The sequence below is a fragment of the Botrytis cinerea genome, chromosome 9 (assembly GCF_000143535.2).
Source record: "Botrytis cinerea B05.10 chromosome 9, complete sequence".
NCBI classification, from domain to species: Eukaryota; Fungi; Ascomycota; class Leotiomycetes; order Helotiales; family Sclerotiniaceae; genus Botrytis; species Botrytis cinerea.
The window spans coordinates 258,534-275,484 of NC_037318.1; the positions used below are offsets into that span (position 1 = coordinate 258,534).

The 16,951-nt window shown below is 41.7% G+C and overlaps 4 protein-coding genes across 5 annotated transcripts; 2 read left to right on the plus strand and 2 right to left on the minus strand.

Moving 5' to 3' along the window:
- The first annotated feature begins 35 nt into the window (after positions 1-35).
- BCIN_09g00740 (hypothetical protein) lies at positions 36-1,861 on the plus strand. Its single transcript, XM_024694876.1, has 4 exons — positions 36-549; positions 599-843; positions 903-917; positions 962-1,861. The coding sequence occupies exons 1-4, from the start codon at positions 171-173 to the stop codon at positions 1,778-1,780; spliced, it is 1,458 nt and encodes a 485-aa protein (XP_024550669.1). The 5' UTR covers positions 36-170; the 3' UTR covers positions 1,781-1,861.
- Positions 1,862-4,775: 2,914 nt separating this feature from the next.
- On the minus strand, positions 4,776-7,331 carry BCIN_09g00750 (hypothetical protein). 2 transcript variants are annotated; one of them, XM_024694877.1, is made up of 2 exons: positions 6,116-7,331; positions 4,776-5,884 (listed from the first exon to the last, which is right to left on the minus strand). In XM_024694877.1, the coding sequence occupies exon 1, from the start codon at positions 7,164-7,166 to the stop codon at positions 6,162-6,164; it is 1,005 nt and encodes a 334-aa protein (XP_024550670.1). In that variant the 5' UTR covers positions 7,167-7,331; the 3' UTR covers positions 4,776-5,884; positions 6,116-6,161. The 2 variants fall into 2 exon arrangements, with proteins under 2 accessions (XP_024550670.1, XP_001552692.1); XM_001552642.2 differs by having other exon boundaries at positions 4,776-7,331.
- A 133-nt stretch (positions 7,332-7,464) lies between these two features.
- BCIN_09g00760 (hypothetical protein) lies at positions 7,465-9,132 on the minus strand. The gene is made up of 3 exons (XM_024694878.1): positions 8,594-9,132; positions 8,477-8,531; positions 7,465-8,406 (listed from the first exon to the last, which is right to left on the minus strand). The coding sequence occupies exons 1-3, from the start codon at positions 8,724-8,726 to the stop codon at positions 7,998-8,000; spliced, it is 597 nt and encodes a 198-aa protein (XP_024550671.1). The 5' UTR covers positions 8,727-9,132; the 3' UTR covers positions 7,465-7,997.
- A 1,102-nt stretch (positions 9,133-10,234) lies between these two features.
- On the plus strand, positions 10,235-11,707 carry BCIN_09g00770 (hypothetical protein). The gene is made up of 2 exons (XM_001552644.2): positions 10,235-10,430; positions 10,486-11,707. The coding sequence occupies exons 1-2, from the start codon at positions 10,362-10,364 to the stop codon at positions 11,548-11,550; spliced, it is 1,134 nt and encodes a 377-aa protein (XP_001552694.2). The 5' UTR covers positions 10,235-10,361; the 3' UTR covers positions 11,551-11,707.
- The last annotated feature ends 5,244 nt before the right edge of the window (positions 11,708-16,951 follow it).

The following is a 16,951-nucleotide window of genomic DNA, read 5'->3' on the forward strand; positions in this document are numbered from 1 at the left end:
TCGCCATTCTGTAGCTAACGAAATTGAAATGTCCTGACATAACATCAGCCTCAAATGTAATGTACAATATCGTATCTGTCAAAGACTCTAAAGGTATAATAGCGTTATTTACCGTGTGAGTGTGTAGACGCAAACATTGTGAATACCAGACGTCTTCAGATTTCGAAAAAATGATAACCAATACTCAGCCCGAAGATGGGAAATACGCTTTCATAACCTCGACTCCTTTTTACTCGGCAAAGGGGAAACAGGAAACAAAAACCCTAGTGCGAAAACATGTGATGCGTCCATTCATGAAACGAAATCGACCAAAAAGGGCAAATGGTGTGAAAAACATTGCGCCAAGGCCCTTTGTCGGTGCGTCAGCACTGCAGATATCTATCCCACAGACCAATAGAGAAGGGGTAGAAGCAGAAGCAGAATTAGAAAGCAAGTTTCTAATGGGCTTGCAAACCAATTCGATGGTTCTACTAGGAAATGGCCGTGTGAATCCCTTTCAAGCATGGCCTGTTAAAATGGATACTAAAGAGCATGAGTTGGTGCATCACAGTAAGCTTTTCCAGGTCGATCAGTGCAATTATTAACCCTCCTCCTTCAGTCTGGGACCCATCACAGTGTTTCCAGCCATTCAGAGACTTTTGGTTTCCGCTTGGTACAAACGATTCCGCGGCAATGCACTTGGTATTGTCTAATGCTGCCCTACACCTTAACGCTCTTAGAGGAAATCTGGACGAGGGTCGTGATTCGATGATGTATCATCACTCTGCTGTTAGATCTGTGAATCGAAGATTGGCAAATTTTGCGGTCGAACATTCAGATGGAATTATAGGAGCTATACTTGGCGTACGTTTTTCATCATGACACATCTTTACTCATTTTTTGATTGTTCTAACCCTACATAGTTTATGTGCCATGAAGTAAGTCGTTCCACAGTCTTAATATAGTATACTAAGTTTATTAGCAAATTCTTTCTAGTGCAGAGACTTGGAAGATCCACCAGGCTGGTTTCTATAAGATCTTGGCTTTGCGAGGCGGATTATCAAGCATCGAAAATATCCCAGCGTTACGACTCTCTTTGTTCTGGATCGAACATAATATGTCTAGCGATTTGGATATTATGCCTCTTTCCCCTCCACCTGTTCAATATCTTACGAATCCTTATCTTCCAAAATATCAGGCTGATGGCGAAGCTCACTTTGTTAACATCCGTGAGCACTTCGATATATCATCTTTCCTTTCTGTGGAGATTCTCGATATCATGAAGCAGTTGAGTATCCTCACAGTTACAATCACTCGTGAGAATGAAAAGAGAAAACCAATGAAAGATGCCCAATTTCTCTGGGGGGACCAGAACTTTGCTGGCCTTTGTGTCTATCCGATCTTGTCAAGACTCCTAACTATACAGAAAGAGATAAAGCATGAGATCGAAGAGTTGTGTAGGATTGGTGGGCTTCTATTTATAGCGCAGGCAAGAAGATGGTTCGGCGTCGGGCCCGTATTAACCAACGCGTTTATCAAAAAGCTGCGTCAATTACTAGAGAGCGATGGTGAAGTATGGAATGAAAAAGTGAAAAGTCTAAGATTATGGACTCTTATTATGGCTGGCTGCGCGGCAACTACAGAGGATGAAAAGGCTTGGATAGTCGAAACTCTTAAACGGGGTTTCTTTGCCTGGTCCGATTTGGAGAACGTGGAGAAGATGTGGTGGGTAGATGAACTATTCCGGGTTGGACTGGCAAATATCGAGGAAGCCATTCATTCGCTGCAAGAGTTCAAGTAATAATTAAAAGAAATATTAAGAATAGAACCCTTAGTGGATGATCACATGGTATTCTGTCACTGGAATGGGAAGCTAAGGCCAGTAAACGTAGTGTTGATTTGACTAAAGAGGTAAGAGTAGAATAGGATTGAGGGAAAGCTCATATGAAGCTTTCCCGGTTCCCATTGAGGCCTAGTGTCGTATGTGACTTGAACCCTGCTCAATAAGAAATTTATTATCTCTACTTGTGCGGTAAAGAAATTTTTGTCACTAAACAAGTCGATAAGAGAACCTTTATTGATCTGAATACAGAGTTTCTAAGCGGCGCACAAATTACGACGAACAGAAAGGTCGCTAAGAAAAATCATACTGAATGGCGAGAACAAGTAAAGATAATCAAAGATTGTTGCTGGAGAGGCAGGATTGCAGCTTTTTGCCTTCAAAACACGTTATAGAGCGAAGGGCTTTGTTACGTAGTCACATTTCAGGATACAAAATATCTAGCCTAACCCAAAATGGAGACCACTTGTTTCCATCAAGCTACGCTACGCTACTGAAGTAATTTTATACTAGGAAGAGGTCTTTAAAGAGCATACCAATACAGCTGGAATGACCAGTACTGAAAGGTTGGCTCACTGAAAAATGATCATTATCGAACTCAGATGGTTGAATTCCTGTCGGAAGCTATCGTCCTGGGTGAGATTCATCTGGAGAAGAGAAATATTGATCAGAGCGGCTCGTGGCGTAGGGCCGGACGGATATACTTATCTAAGATAGTCAGTCAAATTAAAATAGTGGGTTAAATGAAGAATGCTTAACCCACAGGTATAAATTTATCGACATAGATATCACCGCCTAGGGGAACAATTCGAGGAAGACTTCCTGGGACTGGATTAGTAAGTTTCAATCCTTTATTTATTACCGCATTGAGGTAGGGAAGATCTCGGTGTGTTGCTACTTCAATGTCTTCTTCCCTATGAAAGGTCTTTTAAATTTCACAGACAACTTTGTCTAATTTTTCTGGGTTCTGAACCAAGTAGAGTAGCGTTCCCGATGTCGATATCGCAGTTGCGTCTGTTCCAACCATCAAGAGAATCGCCAAGTTTGATTGAATTTCCTTCAGAGAAATCTTGTGGAAGTCCACACTATCTTTCATGAACGAGGCAACAAATTCCGGCTTTTACTTTTCCAGATTCAAAAATTTATTTATTCGATCATTCGCAAGCTCTGAATGTTTTCTATGTATCTCCATCACACTTTTTGGGAATAATTTGAATACTATAGATTCGATTAATGGGTACCATCTAGTAGCCACTGCGTATACCATTCCTTTCAGGAAAGTATTTAAGGTGTTAGTCCAGGGATGAAGTTCACTATTCGCCAAGGAACCAAAAGATTCGCCCAGCGCAAGTTTGCCAACGACATCACTGCGAACCAGCTAGCCCATTGAAAAATATCTATGATTGTGCCACTACCTGGAGACTTGGAACTCGTGACTAAGTCATTCAAGTGATCAATAAGTAGATCTGCAAAAAACTCAATCAGAGGATTTTGATTCCGTAGACTTGTCTCGGTAAATGAAGTACTAAGTTAAGCGCTTTTCGAAATCGAGCATGCCGCTCCGCATCAAGAGACGTGACAGTATTCTGAAACATCTCATCCGGTGCTTGAAACGAAATTAATAAATATCTCTTCAAAGGATAAAAACACATCACTCATGCCTTTGTACCATACAGGATCTTTAGTAAGATCTGCATATCCCGGAAGATGTACATAGATTTCATTCCAAGCTTTTTCTTCCGTAAAAGATATCTTATCTGGAGCCAAACGAACAACTTCGCCATATCTTTGGTGAATTTTTATTAGGTTTAATGCATGATTGCCTCGCACTAGAGAAATAATATAAGGTAATCGGCTCGATCCCCATAATATCGGACCTGGAAATTTTCGTAAAAGGTGGAAAAAGAGGTTGTATATCACGGTTACTGATGGGTATTATGGTATCTGAAAATCAGCACGAGAAATCATGAAATAAACGAGTGTCCAGAGAATGCACCAAGCTGATCGCTGCAAGAGTCAACAGCAGTGTTGGAGACAAGATGGGTCCTGTGAAATTAATCATAATGGTACCCTTGAAAGCAAAAACGATTTCTTAAGGGCAAGTCCATCAATTGCGAAGTCTTGAATTTAGTAGCTGTTGATCTCAATAATGGGGTTACTTTTGATGCGTGTGCTAATTACGATCCTTTTTCCGCCCCGTGGCTGGTTCAACACCAGGACATGCAGTCATCCAACATTTATCAAAATGTTGGCGTTGGAATCCTTCCATATACTCCTACATCAAGAACAGCACTGATAGTGTTGTCGGTACCTGTATATAAGAGACAATGCTTGTAACGCCTTCATCAACCACTGATCCAGCGCAAGGGGTCTCCATTGGCGAACATGAGTATTAATTGATTCTAAGACTTTTCTTCTGTCAATCGAAGAATTTAAACATTAAGAAGTGAAATAACAGTTTGAAACAGTTTGAAAATGGAGTCATATTTTAGAATGATATCATACGATTAGCGGTATTATTGACGGGCTGTAAGATTATCTGTCGTATACCAACTGCATAATATGTAAGTGACAACATATCAACTCTGCATTTATCTCTCTTTGCGAGTATCAATTCCCACTTAAACAAATTGATCTACGTGAACCTGCAGTCAACTGCCTTCACATTTGAGCCATTATCTGTTAATAGCAGGTCTCGTACCAGAGCACTAGCAGCCCAAATTTCTATCATCCCCTCTCACACAGGAGAAACGTCCAAAACCTTTCCCCTTCTATTTGCGGAACAGCCTCTCACTATCTTCCATATATGACCAACCACCTGCTAAATTCATGTCAATAAATTGTATACCCACGACACGATTTTCACAAATCACTCGTTCTGCCACATTCGTACGAAAGTAAATTGCCTCTTTAGTGGGAACCAACAGTTGGACAGAAAAACTTTTCAGGAAGCGCATTCAAATATTGCATAATTTTATCTGCCATACACGATACATAAACTTGGGTGATAATCAAAAGAGATTGTGTCATTCGTTACGCCATTGTAAAATGAAACGCATGGAAAATTTCTTAAACTCTGCAGCTTTTCCCCTCTAGTCAATCACCACCAGCGAACTAACACACACCACACCGTGAGTATCATCAACCCAGGACAACAAAATCGAAAATCAGTATTCCGGGCCTCACAGATCTCCACTTGGTAACCTCAGCAATGTAATCTTCATCCACCTCCGCAGCCATCCATATAACGTCAAGCAAGCCAAACATCTCGAGTGAACAAACCCCCATATATCTCACCAAAGATACCAAAGACACTAGCCTGATTATTCGACACAAATGTGAATATATGCTAGCCATCTATCAAAGAAGAAGGAGAAAGAGTAGATATTCATCCAAATCCAATGAATTCTCGACACCACTCCAAGGCTCGGCCGGACATGAGCAGTGAAACATTGGTACGTATAGTAAACATTTCTCAACTCCCCCATCGAAATGCCAGGGAAAAACTATGAGAATCAAGCCACCTTCTATCCGAATCTCAATATTCTCCCAGCATATTGATATTTTTATTTATGCATACATCTTCTATCCATCTATTATTCCCAAGCCATCCTACTCCCCGCCCCATAAACTTAACCCAATCCCAAAACCCTCCATCCCACTCAGCAGTGTAACTAACTATCTCGATACACGATATCACAAATGCCTATCTGCCTACCTACTCACCCCCCTATCCTCCTACTCCCCTACCTACCTACCCAAGTATCCACTCAAACCACCACATCAAATTCCCAATTCACCACCACCCATACTGGCACATCGTATCGCGTGCGGTAAACCCAAATCCCTAGATAGACATCCCAGTCCATCAATCCAGAATAACCAAGCTCATATTTCGAAACCCATACGTACAAAAGTACGCAAGCATAATCTATTTATTCTTTTTCTATTTAAAAAAAGCACCTTAGATCATACAATTTTATGATATCATGTCACTTAACATCACATCACATCTCATCCCATCTCATCTCATCATTTCCATCGCAAAGTAATATTCGTCCAAGCCTGTTGTTAATATGTCAATTTTAATTGTGTATTGTATTAAAAGAAAAATTGAAGAAGAGTGAATAGAGGGGAGAAAGTTTAGCTATGGTATTGTATACTTACTTACTTACGAACGGGTAAGTTTTAATGTGGATGGCAAGGAAGTCAGGAGTTGAGTAGGAAAATCCTAAGCAAGCAAGCAAACATAGAAGAAATAAAACCCAATTTCAAAAATCAGATGATCTAACTCACCTATTCCCCATCAAATAATCATTACCACACCTACCTACCTACCGACTCACTCAAAATCCCTCGGATCATAAATCTCCCAAACCTCTTCCTCCGCACCAACCTCATCATCTCTCATTCCTCTCTCCTCTCCTCTTCTCACCCCCCTCACAAACTCATCCCTCATCCTCGCAAACAGCACTCTCGCTCTATCTAACCTCTCGCTCGCCCTCGGCCTCTCCTCCATCCACTCCCTCAACGGCGTACTATACTGCGCCATCGCAATATGCGCATGATCCAAGCGCATCGTGACGCTTTCCTGCATGGACAGCGCAAGATCGATGAACTCCTGATCGCCTGATAGAACTGCGCGTTGGAGTTCCTGGAAGGCGAGTTGGACGTTGTGTTCTGCGTCGTGTTTGGCGGCATTGGCTTCGTAGGAGACGCGTGCTTGGTTGATTATTTTGGTGTCGAGGGAGCGGAGGGTGGAGAGCGCGGTGATATAGGTTGCTTCGGCGTGTTGCACTGTTGCGGAACTGGAAACTCGGGGAGGAGGGGAATGGTATCTATCGGGTGGTGAGGAAAATCTTCTTGGTGAATACTGTCTTCTCGACGATGGTCTCCTGACTGGCGAGACATGGAGGGGAGGAATAGAAGCACTAAAATTCCCCGGCACATCAAGTGGCATGGGTTCGAGCTCTTCTCCAACATTTCCCTCGAGATGATTATCTTCATTTCCACCTCCATAATCCGCCTGGGCTTGCATCATTTGTTCTCTCTCATCAACAGCTCTATCTCTGATGCGTCTCGCAGCGTTATTGATCTGTCTAATCCTATCCCTTGCCGCTTCCCTTACGCCACCAGTTATGTTACGAATTTCCTCGCGGCAAATGGGGCAGGTTGTGTGATCTGCGTCAAGCCATCGTTGAACACATTCTCGATCAAAAACGTGATTGCACGCAGTTTTAACTGGTTCTCCGTTTTCTCCAGCACCGAGATTGTCTTGACAGATCGCACAGGTGCGTTGGTCTCCTGGGAGAGAACTTACATTAACTCTGGTCAATTGTGGTGGCATCTTAATAACGCGAAGAGGGGTACCAAGAAAATAGAGTTGGGTTGTATTGATAGTTGTGATTTCTGTGGTTGTGAGTGCTAGTAGATGAGTTAATATAAACGAACATTGTACCTATCGCACTCGATACTTGACACGTTTAAAAGGCATTGTTTTGAACATGTATTCGACTTCTTATTAAGAAAAAGACCTAATTATATGATCCAGCTCGGAAAGTCTCAATCTTAGGCAGCTGCTGAAAGAATCGTAAACCAAAACACATGAACAATAACGTGGAAGCTTGTAGGAGCCTCAACGATTCTGACGAAGGGAACAAAGAAGCCGATTGCCAACATTCCGCTGTTCATCGAGATAAAGAAAGTAAACGGCTTCACAAGCACATTGTGGATTGCATTCATTAAATCTCGAAACTTCTGAATTGAGCTAATCGCTTAGAAATAAGTGAGGTGCTCTTGAGGGGCACAAACATGGTATCTTCTCAAAGAAATTAAATACCGAAACCCCCTTCCAGTGAAATTTACCATTGACTTGCTTGTCTGAAAGCTGTGTATGCAGGTTTCCCAAAAGAAAAGATGAGATGATTAAACACATCTCTAAGCAAAACCTCTATGCCAGTGTAGTAAACATCTCAAGGTTGACAGCATTTCCCTTCAAATGTGCACTCGAGATCATTAATCGAAATGTCTCAGACCTTGTCATTTGTATATATCCCACAACACCGGATCGTGATATCCCAGTCCCCAAAATTGCCTTTATCGTAATGTCGTTGTGCTGCATAAGATGTTTAAGAAGTTATGAAATTTATTGCATTTTTTGCAAAGGATACTGTGATTGTCAGGTTCGAGCTATCAGATTTGGGGATGGTCCAAAGAGATCAGAGATATCCAAGGCGGGATCTATGAAACCATTTTGATATTGTTGAAATCCGTGATTTGGACCACCATGTCCATTCATTTGAGGGCCAGATGAACTGGAATGCCCAGCTAATTGTGCATCATGTTCCCGTAGTAGAGGATCTAGCGTAGATTGCATCTCTGGTGAATCTTGATGGTCGAGTTTTGTTGGCATCTGGGGGAGCCGAGGCTCAGTAGTATAATTTTGCGCATTAGCAACCATCGAATCTGCGAATGGTTCAGACTCAGCATCTAAATCTGGAGATGATGGTTGTAAGGGGGGAGGAGGTTGTTGACGTCGTGGATTTTCGACGCGGTGAAAAGACTTTTCATGTCGTATGACGACATCCCTAGATAAGAAATTAGTCAAAACGATCTTCCACGACGACGAACATCAGAGTCGCGCAATATTCAACATACTTTCGCGCGTATCTCCGACCGCATAATCTGCAAGGGAATGGTTTTTCCTGGGTATCTAGAGGTTGAACTCGTATCAACAAAGGAACTTGCATGACTCGCACGATCGATTGTACTCACGGCCACGTTCATGCCTTGAACAATGCTCACTTCTCTTAAACACTCTCTGGCACACCGAGCAAGTGTAGATACGTGGCTGCTTCTGGACTCGGTTGGCCCTACTAGTGGTAGTACTATGCTGTCTCGAATTCATGATTCAATCGAGGCTGAGATGGAGTAATAATGGGTGACTGTGTAATCTTGGAGAGAGCCCAGGAAAAGATGCTGGATGGCCGATGAAATTGATGGCCGTCAGACAGGAATACTGAAGACAAGGGATATATGACGGATGAGTAATTGTCTATCGGAACCAAGCTATGTTGCTGTGTAGTTGATATGGATCTTGGTGGCAGGAGCAGGTAGGCAAGAGTTGAAGGTTAATCGGTACATTTGGAAAGAACGGTTAACCTTAGCGGGGTAGATAAGAGACTAGCCCATTTGTGGCCGCAGGTATTTTTTTGTGGTTTTTTGCGAATTACGATGGCTCTCTGATCAATCTGGGTTCCATGGTAATCTGGCGGGGATGACACGCACAGCACAGACTTTTATACATGAATGTCCGGTGCTGATGTAAAAATATATAACCATTTTAGCATTCGATATAAATCACGCTCCCATATTTGATCTTGTTTTACGGATTTATCTATCGGGTCACCATTGGCAATAACGATGCTGAAATGCCAACTTCGAATATACCGGCACATGCCGACACGCCCATTCTTTCAAGCAGTGGCTGTCTCGGCTTCCGTATTATTTACATGCCACACTGGGTTGTCGGGAGAGCTTTAGTCGCGGCAAGCGCAATGCTAGACAGATACTGGGAAAAGAGTCATAAACACCCAATGGGTGACTGGATTCTGTTGGGCTCTTTTCGGCAGAACTTATCGCATTCGGCACGACCAATCATATTAGTCATATCTAAAACACGTGCCCACAGACTTCGATAGTACGATGCGATACCATATCTGCTGGGTATCTAGTTCGACACAACTGAACCCAGTCTACCCAGTTCAACACAACGCAATGCAGTTCATTCCACATTAGGGTATTGCCGATAAGAAGAAGGAGGTGCTGCAACTTGCAAGATCAGCAATCGAGTCCCAGGAGATCACTTCAACTCGAACCATGATGCAAACCCTGCTCTCGGTATACCGACAGCCATCCAGCGCATCATTTGACGCTTGTGGCTTTCCTTCGGACGGGCAGAAATTTTAAGGTTTGAAATTACGGCCATACATCGGTAAGGACTTCATCAGAGCACCATGCACATAATCGCATTGGCTCTGAAATGAGCCATGGGATGATGCCAAGAAATCTTAAAGTTCCTCGAAGGTCCAGGAATCTGGTCGACGACGAGGTGAAAGATCTGGTAGATGAAGATTTCAACCTTGGCACCCCCCAAAAGAATCTCTAGCATGTTTCATACATACGAAAGAAACAAAGTAGGGCCTTTCATGCCTTCTGGAAGCACCAAATTCATCAATTTTCACCACCCCTTTTCAGCATCATTTTTTCCGTTCTTGGCACTTACGTTTCACGGTGTTAACCCAAATTGCAATGGACATTGGCAAATGCTTCAAGACTACGGACAAATTACAAATTATGTGCCACCGTCGATGACTGTGCCCAGATGCCAAGTGATATTGATAGATAGATCCACCAGGACGGCACATTCGACGATCCAGTCCCATAATTCTTCAGTATAAGTATTTAGCCATGTCTTTTGATGGGTGCTTTACTTGGCTGGATCTATGTCTGTTCATTTTTATAAGCTATAAACAAAGCAACAATGTACTCGAGAGATATTCTTCCAACTTTGGCCATTGCCACTGGTGCCTTGGCTCAAGATGCAGTATATGTAAGTACAGAGTGATGGCAACAGCTATGACCCCAAACTAATGACCCCTTATTAGACCTACACCGCCGATACAATCACCACTTTGGATTTGTACAATGTTAGCAATGCCTCACCATTCCAAGTCTACAATGAATCTTTTACTTCAATCCTTGGAGACGCGCCAGCCATCAGCAATATCCTAAATTCTTCTTTTCCTCAATTCCATGAAGCCGCTATCTTTTTCGATGAATCTACTCTTTTCGTCACGAGTAACCAATATGCCTCAAATAGCAGCTCTCCTGCCACTAACAACAAAGCGATTTCCATTACTCGTTTAGATAAATCCGGTGATTCATGGGCCGCTACTGTTATTGAGCCAGAAGGAACCCTTACCCTCGCAAACGGAGGAGCAAAGTATAACGATGGTCTCGTAATCTGCGACCAAGGATCCATGACAGCACCCGGTGGTCTTGTCTTCATGAATTCCACAGCTCCTTATACTACAACAACCATCATCAACAACTACTACGGCGTTGAATTCAACTCACCCAACGATGTCCACGTGACAAGCGACGGAGCCTTATGGTTCACAGATCCATCATACGGTTCCTGGCAAGGAATCCGTCCTCAACCCTTACTTCCACCTCAAGTTTACCGCTACATGCCAGGTACAAATGACATTCGTGTCGTTGCGGATGGTATCCAAGAACCAAATGGTATCACATTTAGTCCCGACGAAAAAACCGCCTACATTACCGACGGAACCGGCAATGCCACTGCCCCTACTGCCCCAAGAGCCATTTACGCATACGATGTGATCACTCGTGGAGGTGAACCAGCTCTTGCTAATAAGAGAATGTTTGCAGTACCACAAACAGGTCTCCCAGATGGCATTAAAACTGATAATGCAGGAAATGTATATGCAGGATGCGGAGACGGAGTCAATGTTTGGAACGAGGGAGGTGTTTTGCTTGGAAAAATTGCAGTAGATGGTGGTTCCGCAAACTTTATTCTCGGAAATGAGGGAGATAAAATGCAAGTGTGGTTATTGAATGAGAAGAAACTTTGGCAAGCCAATTTGGGTTTGGTTAATGGTGTGGATGGTATTGATTCCGCGAGGAATGGTACAGTTAGAAGATAATTTGGCATCCTGTAGGATAGGGAATTGTAGGATTATGGAGGAATGATAGCATGGTTTAAAAGTGTAATTAAAAAAATAGCTGCAGGTGTTGATACTTTGGTATAGCTATGCATATGCATATCAGGTAGATTAATATGAACAAAATGCTTATCACTCAACCATACGCTTTCCATTCATGCATGCATCTCCTCCACTCGATGCATAACATATATACATATGCACACACATGTATACACACACACACACACATACACAAAATACCACATAGTCGTACGATCAAAAAGTATGCAACTCCAAAGCTAGATGCACACACACACAAGATAATAGATAAACCACAATAGAAGTCTTACAATCCAAATCTCCCATAACAGCAAACCTGCAGATACTTCCCAACAACCCGAATATGGTCCTGAATCTCCATCCATTCATCCCCCTATCCATCCATCCCTTCACACCGCCACCCGCCTCCCACGATAGCATATCAATGTGGAGAGCTGTTTCGTGCAGTGCGGCAGGCACTCCATAGGATAATAGGTGGTCCGGGAGATGGATGTGGAGATGGAGATGGAAGTATAAAAGTGCCAATAGTGTGTGGGGGGTGGGGCACACCAGATTTTCCTCTGCGTTTCGTTTCCTCTCGGGATCGTATCCGAATGTTTGGATGGATGGATGGATGTGCGTGGTGGTGGTGGTGGGGTTATTATTCCGGGCCGGGCCTGGCACCTGGTACTTCCTCACGATGAAGGTAAGGGATGGGATGGGATGAGATGGGATGGGATGGTGGGGTTGAATGGTTGGATAGACGGATGGCATGATAATGATAGTGATAATGATAATGATAATGATAATTCATGGTGGGATGATGGATAACCCTACCCATCAGGTATGTGGGGTTAGAGCTGGGAAAATCATACATACGGTCTAGAGAGGGGAGCTGTAGCTACCCCGCACTTAGCTTCTTTTTCTTTTTCTTTTTTCCTTTTCTTTTTTTCTTGAGTGTTGGGACTCTTCGTATAACGAGGTATGGGTATTTGACGGGTGGTGTATGGATGAATGAGCTGGGTTGGAATATGGTGAGATTTTATACTGGATAGATGGATAGTAGAGTGTATTTGACGACGCGCTAGTAATTTATCATTATGTAGGTATTGTGATGGATTGAATATGAAATGAGATGAAAGGGAATCAATTAGTCTTTTATTGTTTTGCGAAGGGGGGGTGGATGGGTTTTATAGATAGATATATTAATTACTAATATATTTTGATGATTTATTCGTTGCATACATAGTACCTACCTGTCTGTTTACATGATAGGAGAGAGGAAATATGATATCACGTGAATTTCTATCGGAACGTGATTTATATAAGATGAGAAGGGATGGATTGGGGTGGGTATGAATCACGGGTATTTATCTCGGTGTAGTATATTTCAGGCATCTATTTGCACGATTCTTTTATCATTGTCTCGAAGTATTCTTTGGAACGTAAGGGAATGAAAAATAGGGGTTGGAGATTTGTTGCGTGTGTTTGTGAGTATTAGAGGGGGTGGGGAATTATTTCTATGAGTTGCATGTAGCGTGAGGAATAGGGATATCGATGTTTATAGAATTAGTCTTTTTGTATTTTCTTTGAAATAAAATAAGAGATTTGATATAGAGTGCGTAGATGTTTGTGCTTTAATAGCAATGTGATTCTGATACCCTGGCAATAGATAGATTGGAAATAGTTCGGGTTTTCATTTCAAAGAATTTATCTACTGTAAAAATGACAAGTATTTATAAATCATACTCGGAGAATTTGATTCCATTTTGAGCTCCGTAGGGAATAGAATTTTGCTGGGTTCTTGAATGATGGGGTTTGGTGTGTAATATGTAAAATCTAGGGGAGAATATTGTGGTAATTAGATGACATCATTTGGATTCGTCGAATCGAGCGGTGATTGCGCTAGTTAGCATTTCGTTTGTCTAGAAAGGACACTAAGATTTTAACTGTTTATGAAACAGCAATCAAGCTTGATAAATCCAGGCCCTTTTCCGCATCGCAAGTAATTTGCTACTGATGACTTGGAATGCTTTAGAAGTTAGAAGGCTGGAGACTTCCAAGACATAATCGAACTACATAGAGAGCAAGGTCAGACTTAAGGCCCGTTCGGATCGATTTTTTAAGCGATATAGAGCTATATTTGTTAGCAATATAGATCCAAATTAGCATTTACCGAATGCAAATATTATTCAACAATCTATATTGATAATAAAATTGAAAAAAAGTGATTTACCAAATACTAATATTGAATTACAAAAAGCTACAAAATATGAATTTACAAATTTTGAAAATTTATATAATAACCTTGTTAAACTTCGTCAAATCTGTAATACAACTTTTATTAGTATCTAATAATATTTATCAATATTTGTTACTCTACATTTTGTAGATCTACAAAATTTAGGCTAAATTATTAGTCAACAAATTAAAAAAAGGATCCGAACGGGCCCTTAGGATTAGAAACTACTACATCCGCTTCGTGTTCTAAACTTCAAATGATATTTTGGGTGATCTGTGCATCAAGTAATACTGTAATGGTTGGCTTGATAGGAGTCGCATGGTTAGTGTGGTACTATCAACTGGTAATAATAAGGTATGGCCTTCTCGCTTTCAGGCTTGCTGCCATTTGTCCACCTTTGTTGGAACCAGTTAAGAATACATCTCTTTTCTGGTAACAACAAGACATCATCAATCCAGCCCATGAAGCACATAATAGTCGAACAAGTGGGTCAAGCATATTTTCATAAGGAAATGCTCTAGAATGCGAAGTAGGCATTTCTTTAAACATTGAGTGCGCATTGCCCAGTATATAGTTCGTCACCATGCAGTGCGCGGCTTATAAAAGGCTAACGCGTAGGATTCAGGTACCGAATAGTTACCTAGTTGGATTTCCACTTTAAGGTTAGGATTTCGAACCCACTTCGAAATCATGCAGCTTAGCGGGCTCGATGGATGCCGACCTATGGATTTTAGAACAGAAAAAAAAAGACCTTGACTCCCATCTCGCTGTCTGAATCGAAGAAGAATGATATTAGCAGTAATAATCAAATCCTTTCATAACTCATATGAGGGAGACCCAAGGAAAGGCGTACAAGCGGTTCAAATACTTGCGCTGCTTGGCTATAGCTAAACACTTCGACACTTTCCCAACAAGGTTATCCGCATCATACTCTACGATTGAATGCATTTCATTGCGAGTAGCCGGAGAAGCTGGCCGTGGCGTGGTACCGCCTTTGGGATTTGCTGTAACAATATCCATCCTTAACAGATTGACTTTACTTCTGATGTGGAGATATATGAAGATTATCCTGTTATCTTTTCTTTTGTCGCTTGAGTACTTAAAGCGTCCAAGTCCCTTTCTCCAAGACATCAACTCACCTCGCGCACATCCACCGCTTTTTAGAAGCCTCACTTTCTCTATCAAATCTTTCCCAATGATCCGCTCATTGCTTTTGGTTTACGTACTTAGTTCTACAGCCTATTGACTACTCTAACCGAGACGTAGAAACTTGAGCTCCTCAGCCCTTTCTTTCAAACGTGGCAATTGATCCCATCACCAGATACATCGTTGTTCAGTTTACATAGAAATTTGAATAAAAACGGATTGTGTCATCGTAGAACTTCTAGCTTCACTAGATTCACAGCAGATCTTCTTCAACATGCTCTACTGTTGAACATACTTGTGAGCACTCTTCTTTGCCATCTCGTTCATAGTAGCTGCCCCAGCGCCGAATCTCTCTTCAGAAGTATCGGATGCAACTGCTCTACTGAACTCCCTGGCAGACTCCGATGAGACTGACGACTCATCCTCGACGAAACAATCGTCGTCAATTGATCCTGAACAATGGTGCGTTTCAACTTGGACAAGTTTCTGCAATCTCCTCGATATTTATGGAAGTAATTGGGATAAGGACAAGCTCGGAGAAAATGGCGCCGGCTTGAAAGAACGGGTAAATAAATGCGGCACAGTGTTAGGTTGGAATTTCCAGACAGAGAATGTGAAACACGGTTATCAATTTCATGCTTCTGGGGCCACGACAGTCTTTCAGCGACGTTGTATCGGAAAAGCTGTGAAGGCGTCTGGTGGACCCCGCAGCTCATGCGGTGGTACAGGCTAGGGGAGTTGTTCAACGATCCTTGATAATGTGGGCAGCATGATTGAAAGAGATGGAAAACTAATGCTGGCATTTATTTTTTTACTTTCAAGTTTACCTTGGAGTTTTGCTTTGGTCGGTCTCGTTCTATGTTTGATTACTTTTTATGTCGCTCCAATTTGTATGAGTAGTCTTGTGGCTTTTTTGTTGGTTAGCTAAATCAAATTCTGTTCAGGTTCGTCAACTTGCTCTTGCTATTCTATAGAAATTCTCAAATAGACGCGGATGATTTGAACTAGCAAGCTAGGTGAAGGAGCTAAGGATGAAAATTAAGAATATGATATGCTACATTTATGTGTATTTACCTGTGCCTATCAATGGGAAATTCACATTTCATTCTTTTGAAGCTATATTTTCATTTATAATGCATCAAGCTATACTTCTCAACCATTATCTCTATAGAATAAATCTAGGTGGTTAGAACAATTTTTAGGCATCCGATAAATAATGACATCAATGTATTCCGGAGATCCACATCAATGCTATTCTGAGATTATGAGTTCATGCTGTTCATTAATGCTCCCGTAAAATTACATGCTTTCATCTACCCGCGTATTCATTTGCCAAGGGAGGTTTGGTGTATATGATGAAAGGTCACAAAGTGTGAAATTTTGTGTGGTTATACGAATTAGCATCTCATACTTTGAATTCCTTACCACTTTCTAGTATTAATAGGAGGAATAGTAAGTAAATGATGACGATGTATCTTACATGACAGTCTTTGAAGATATGAAAAGTCGAAATCATCAGAAGTCTAGATATATTGGACGTGACAATACGGCAAAATACTCTATTCACAATACACAAGTTCAATTTAATAGTTCCAATACCGTAGATGGCATCAAAAATTGTACCTTACTCCATTTCCCTAATTAAATAGGTCAGTTCTGTCAGGAAAAGAACTGTACTCGAGACTTGTAAGTCTCGTAGGAGATTTGAGGTTGACTGGCAAATCCGGGACTGATGAGGGAGCAGAATCAAACAGTGGGTTATCTTTGTTTCTAGAAACTAAGTGAGACATGACTGTTCATATATTTTGTATGCCGGAGAAGATATCTCGTACACGGATGACGAGATCAGACTGTCTCGAGGATCCTGGAGTGTGAGTTGTAAGTTAAGGAGATGTGGGATTATGGGACACATCTTCTTTTCGCATTCAAAAAACTGTGATACTAATGATCTTTATTAGGAGTTCATAGCTCTCC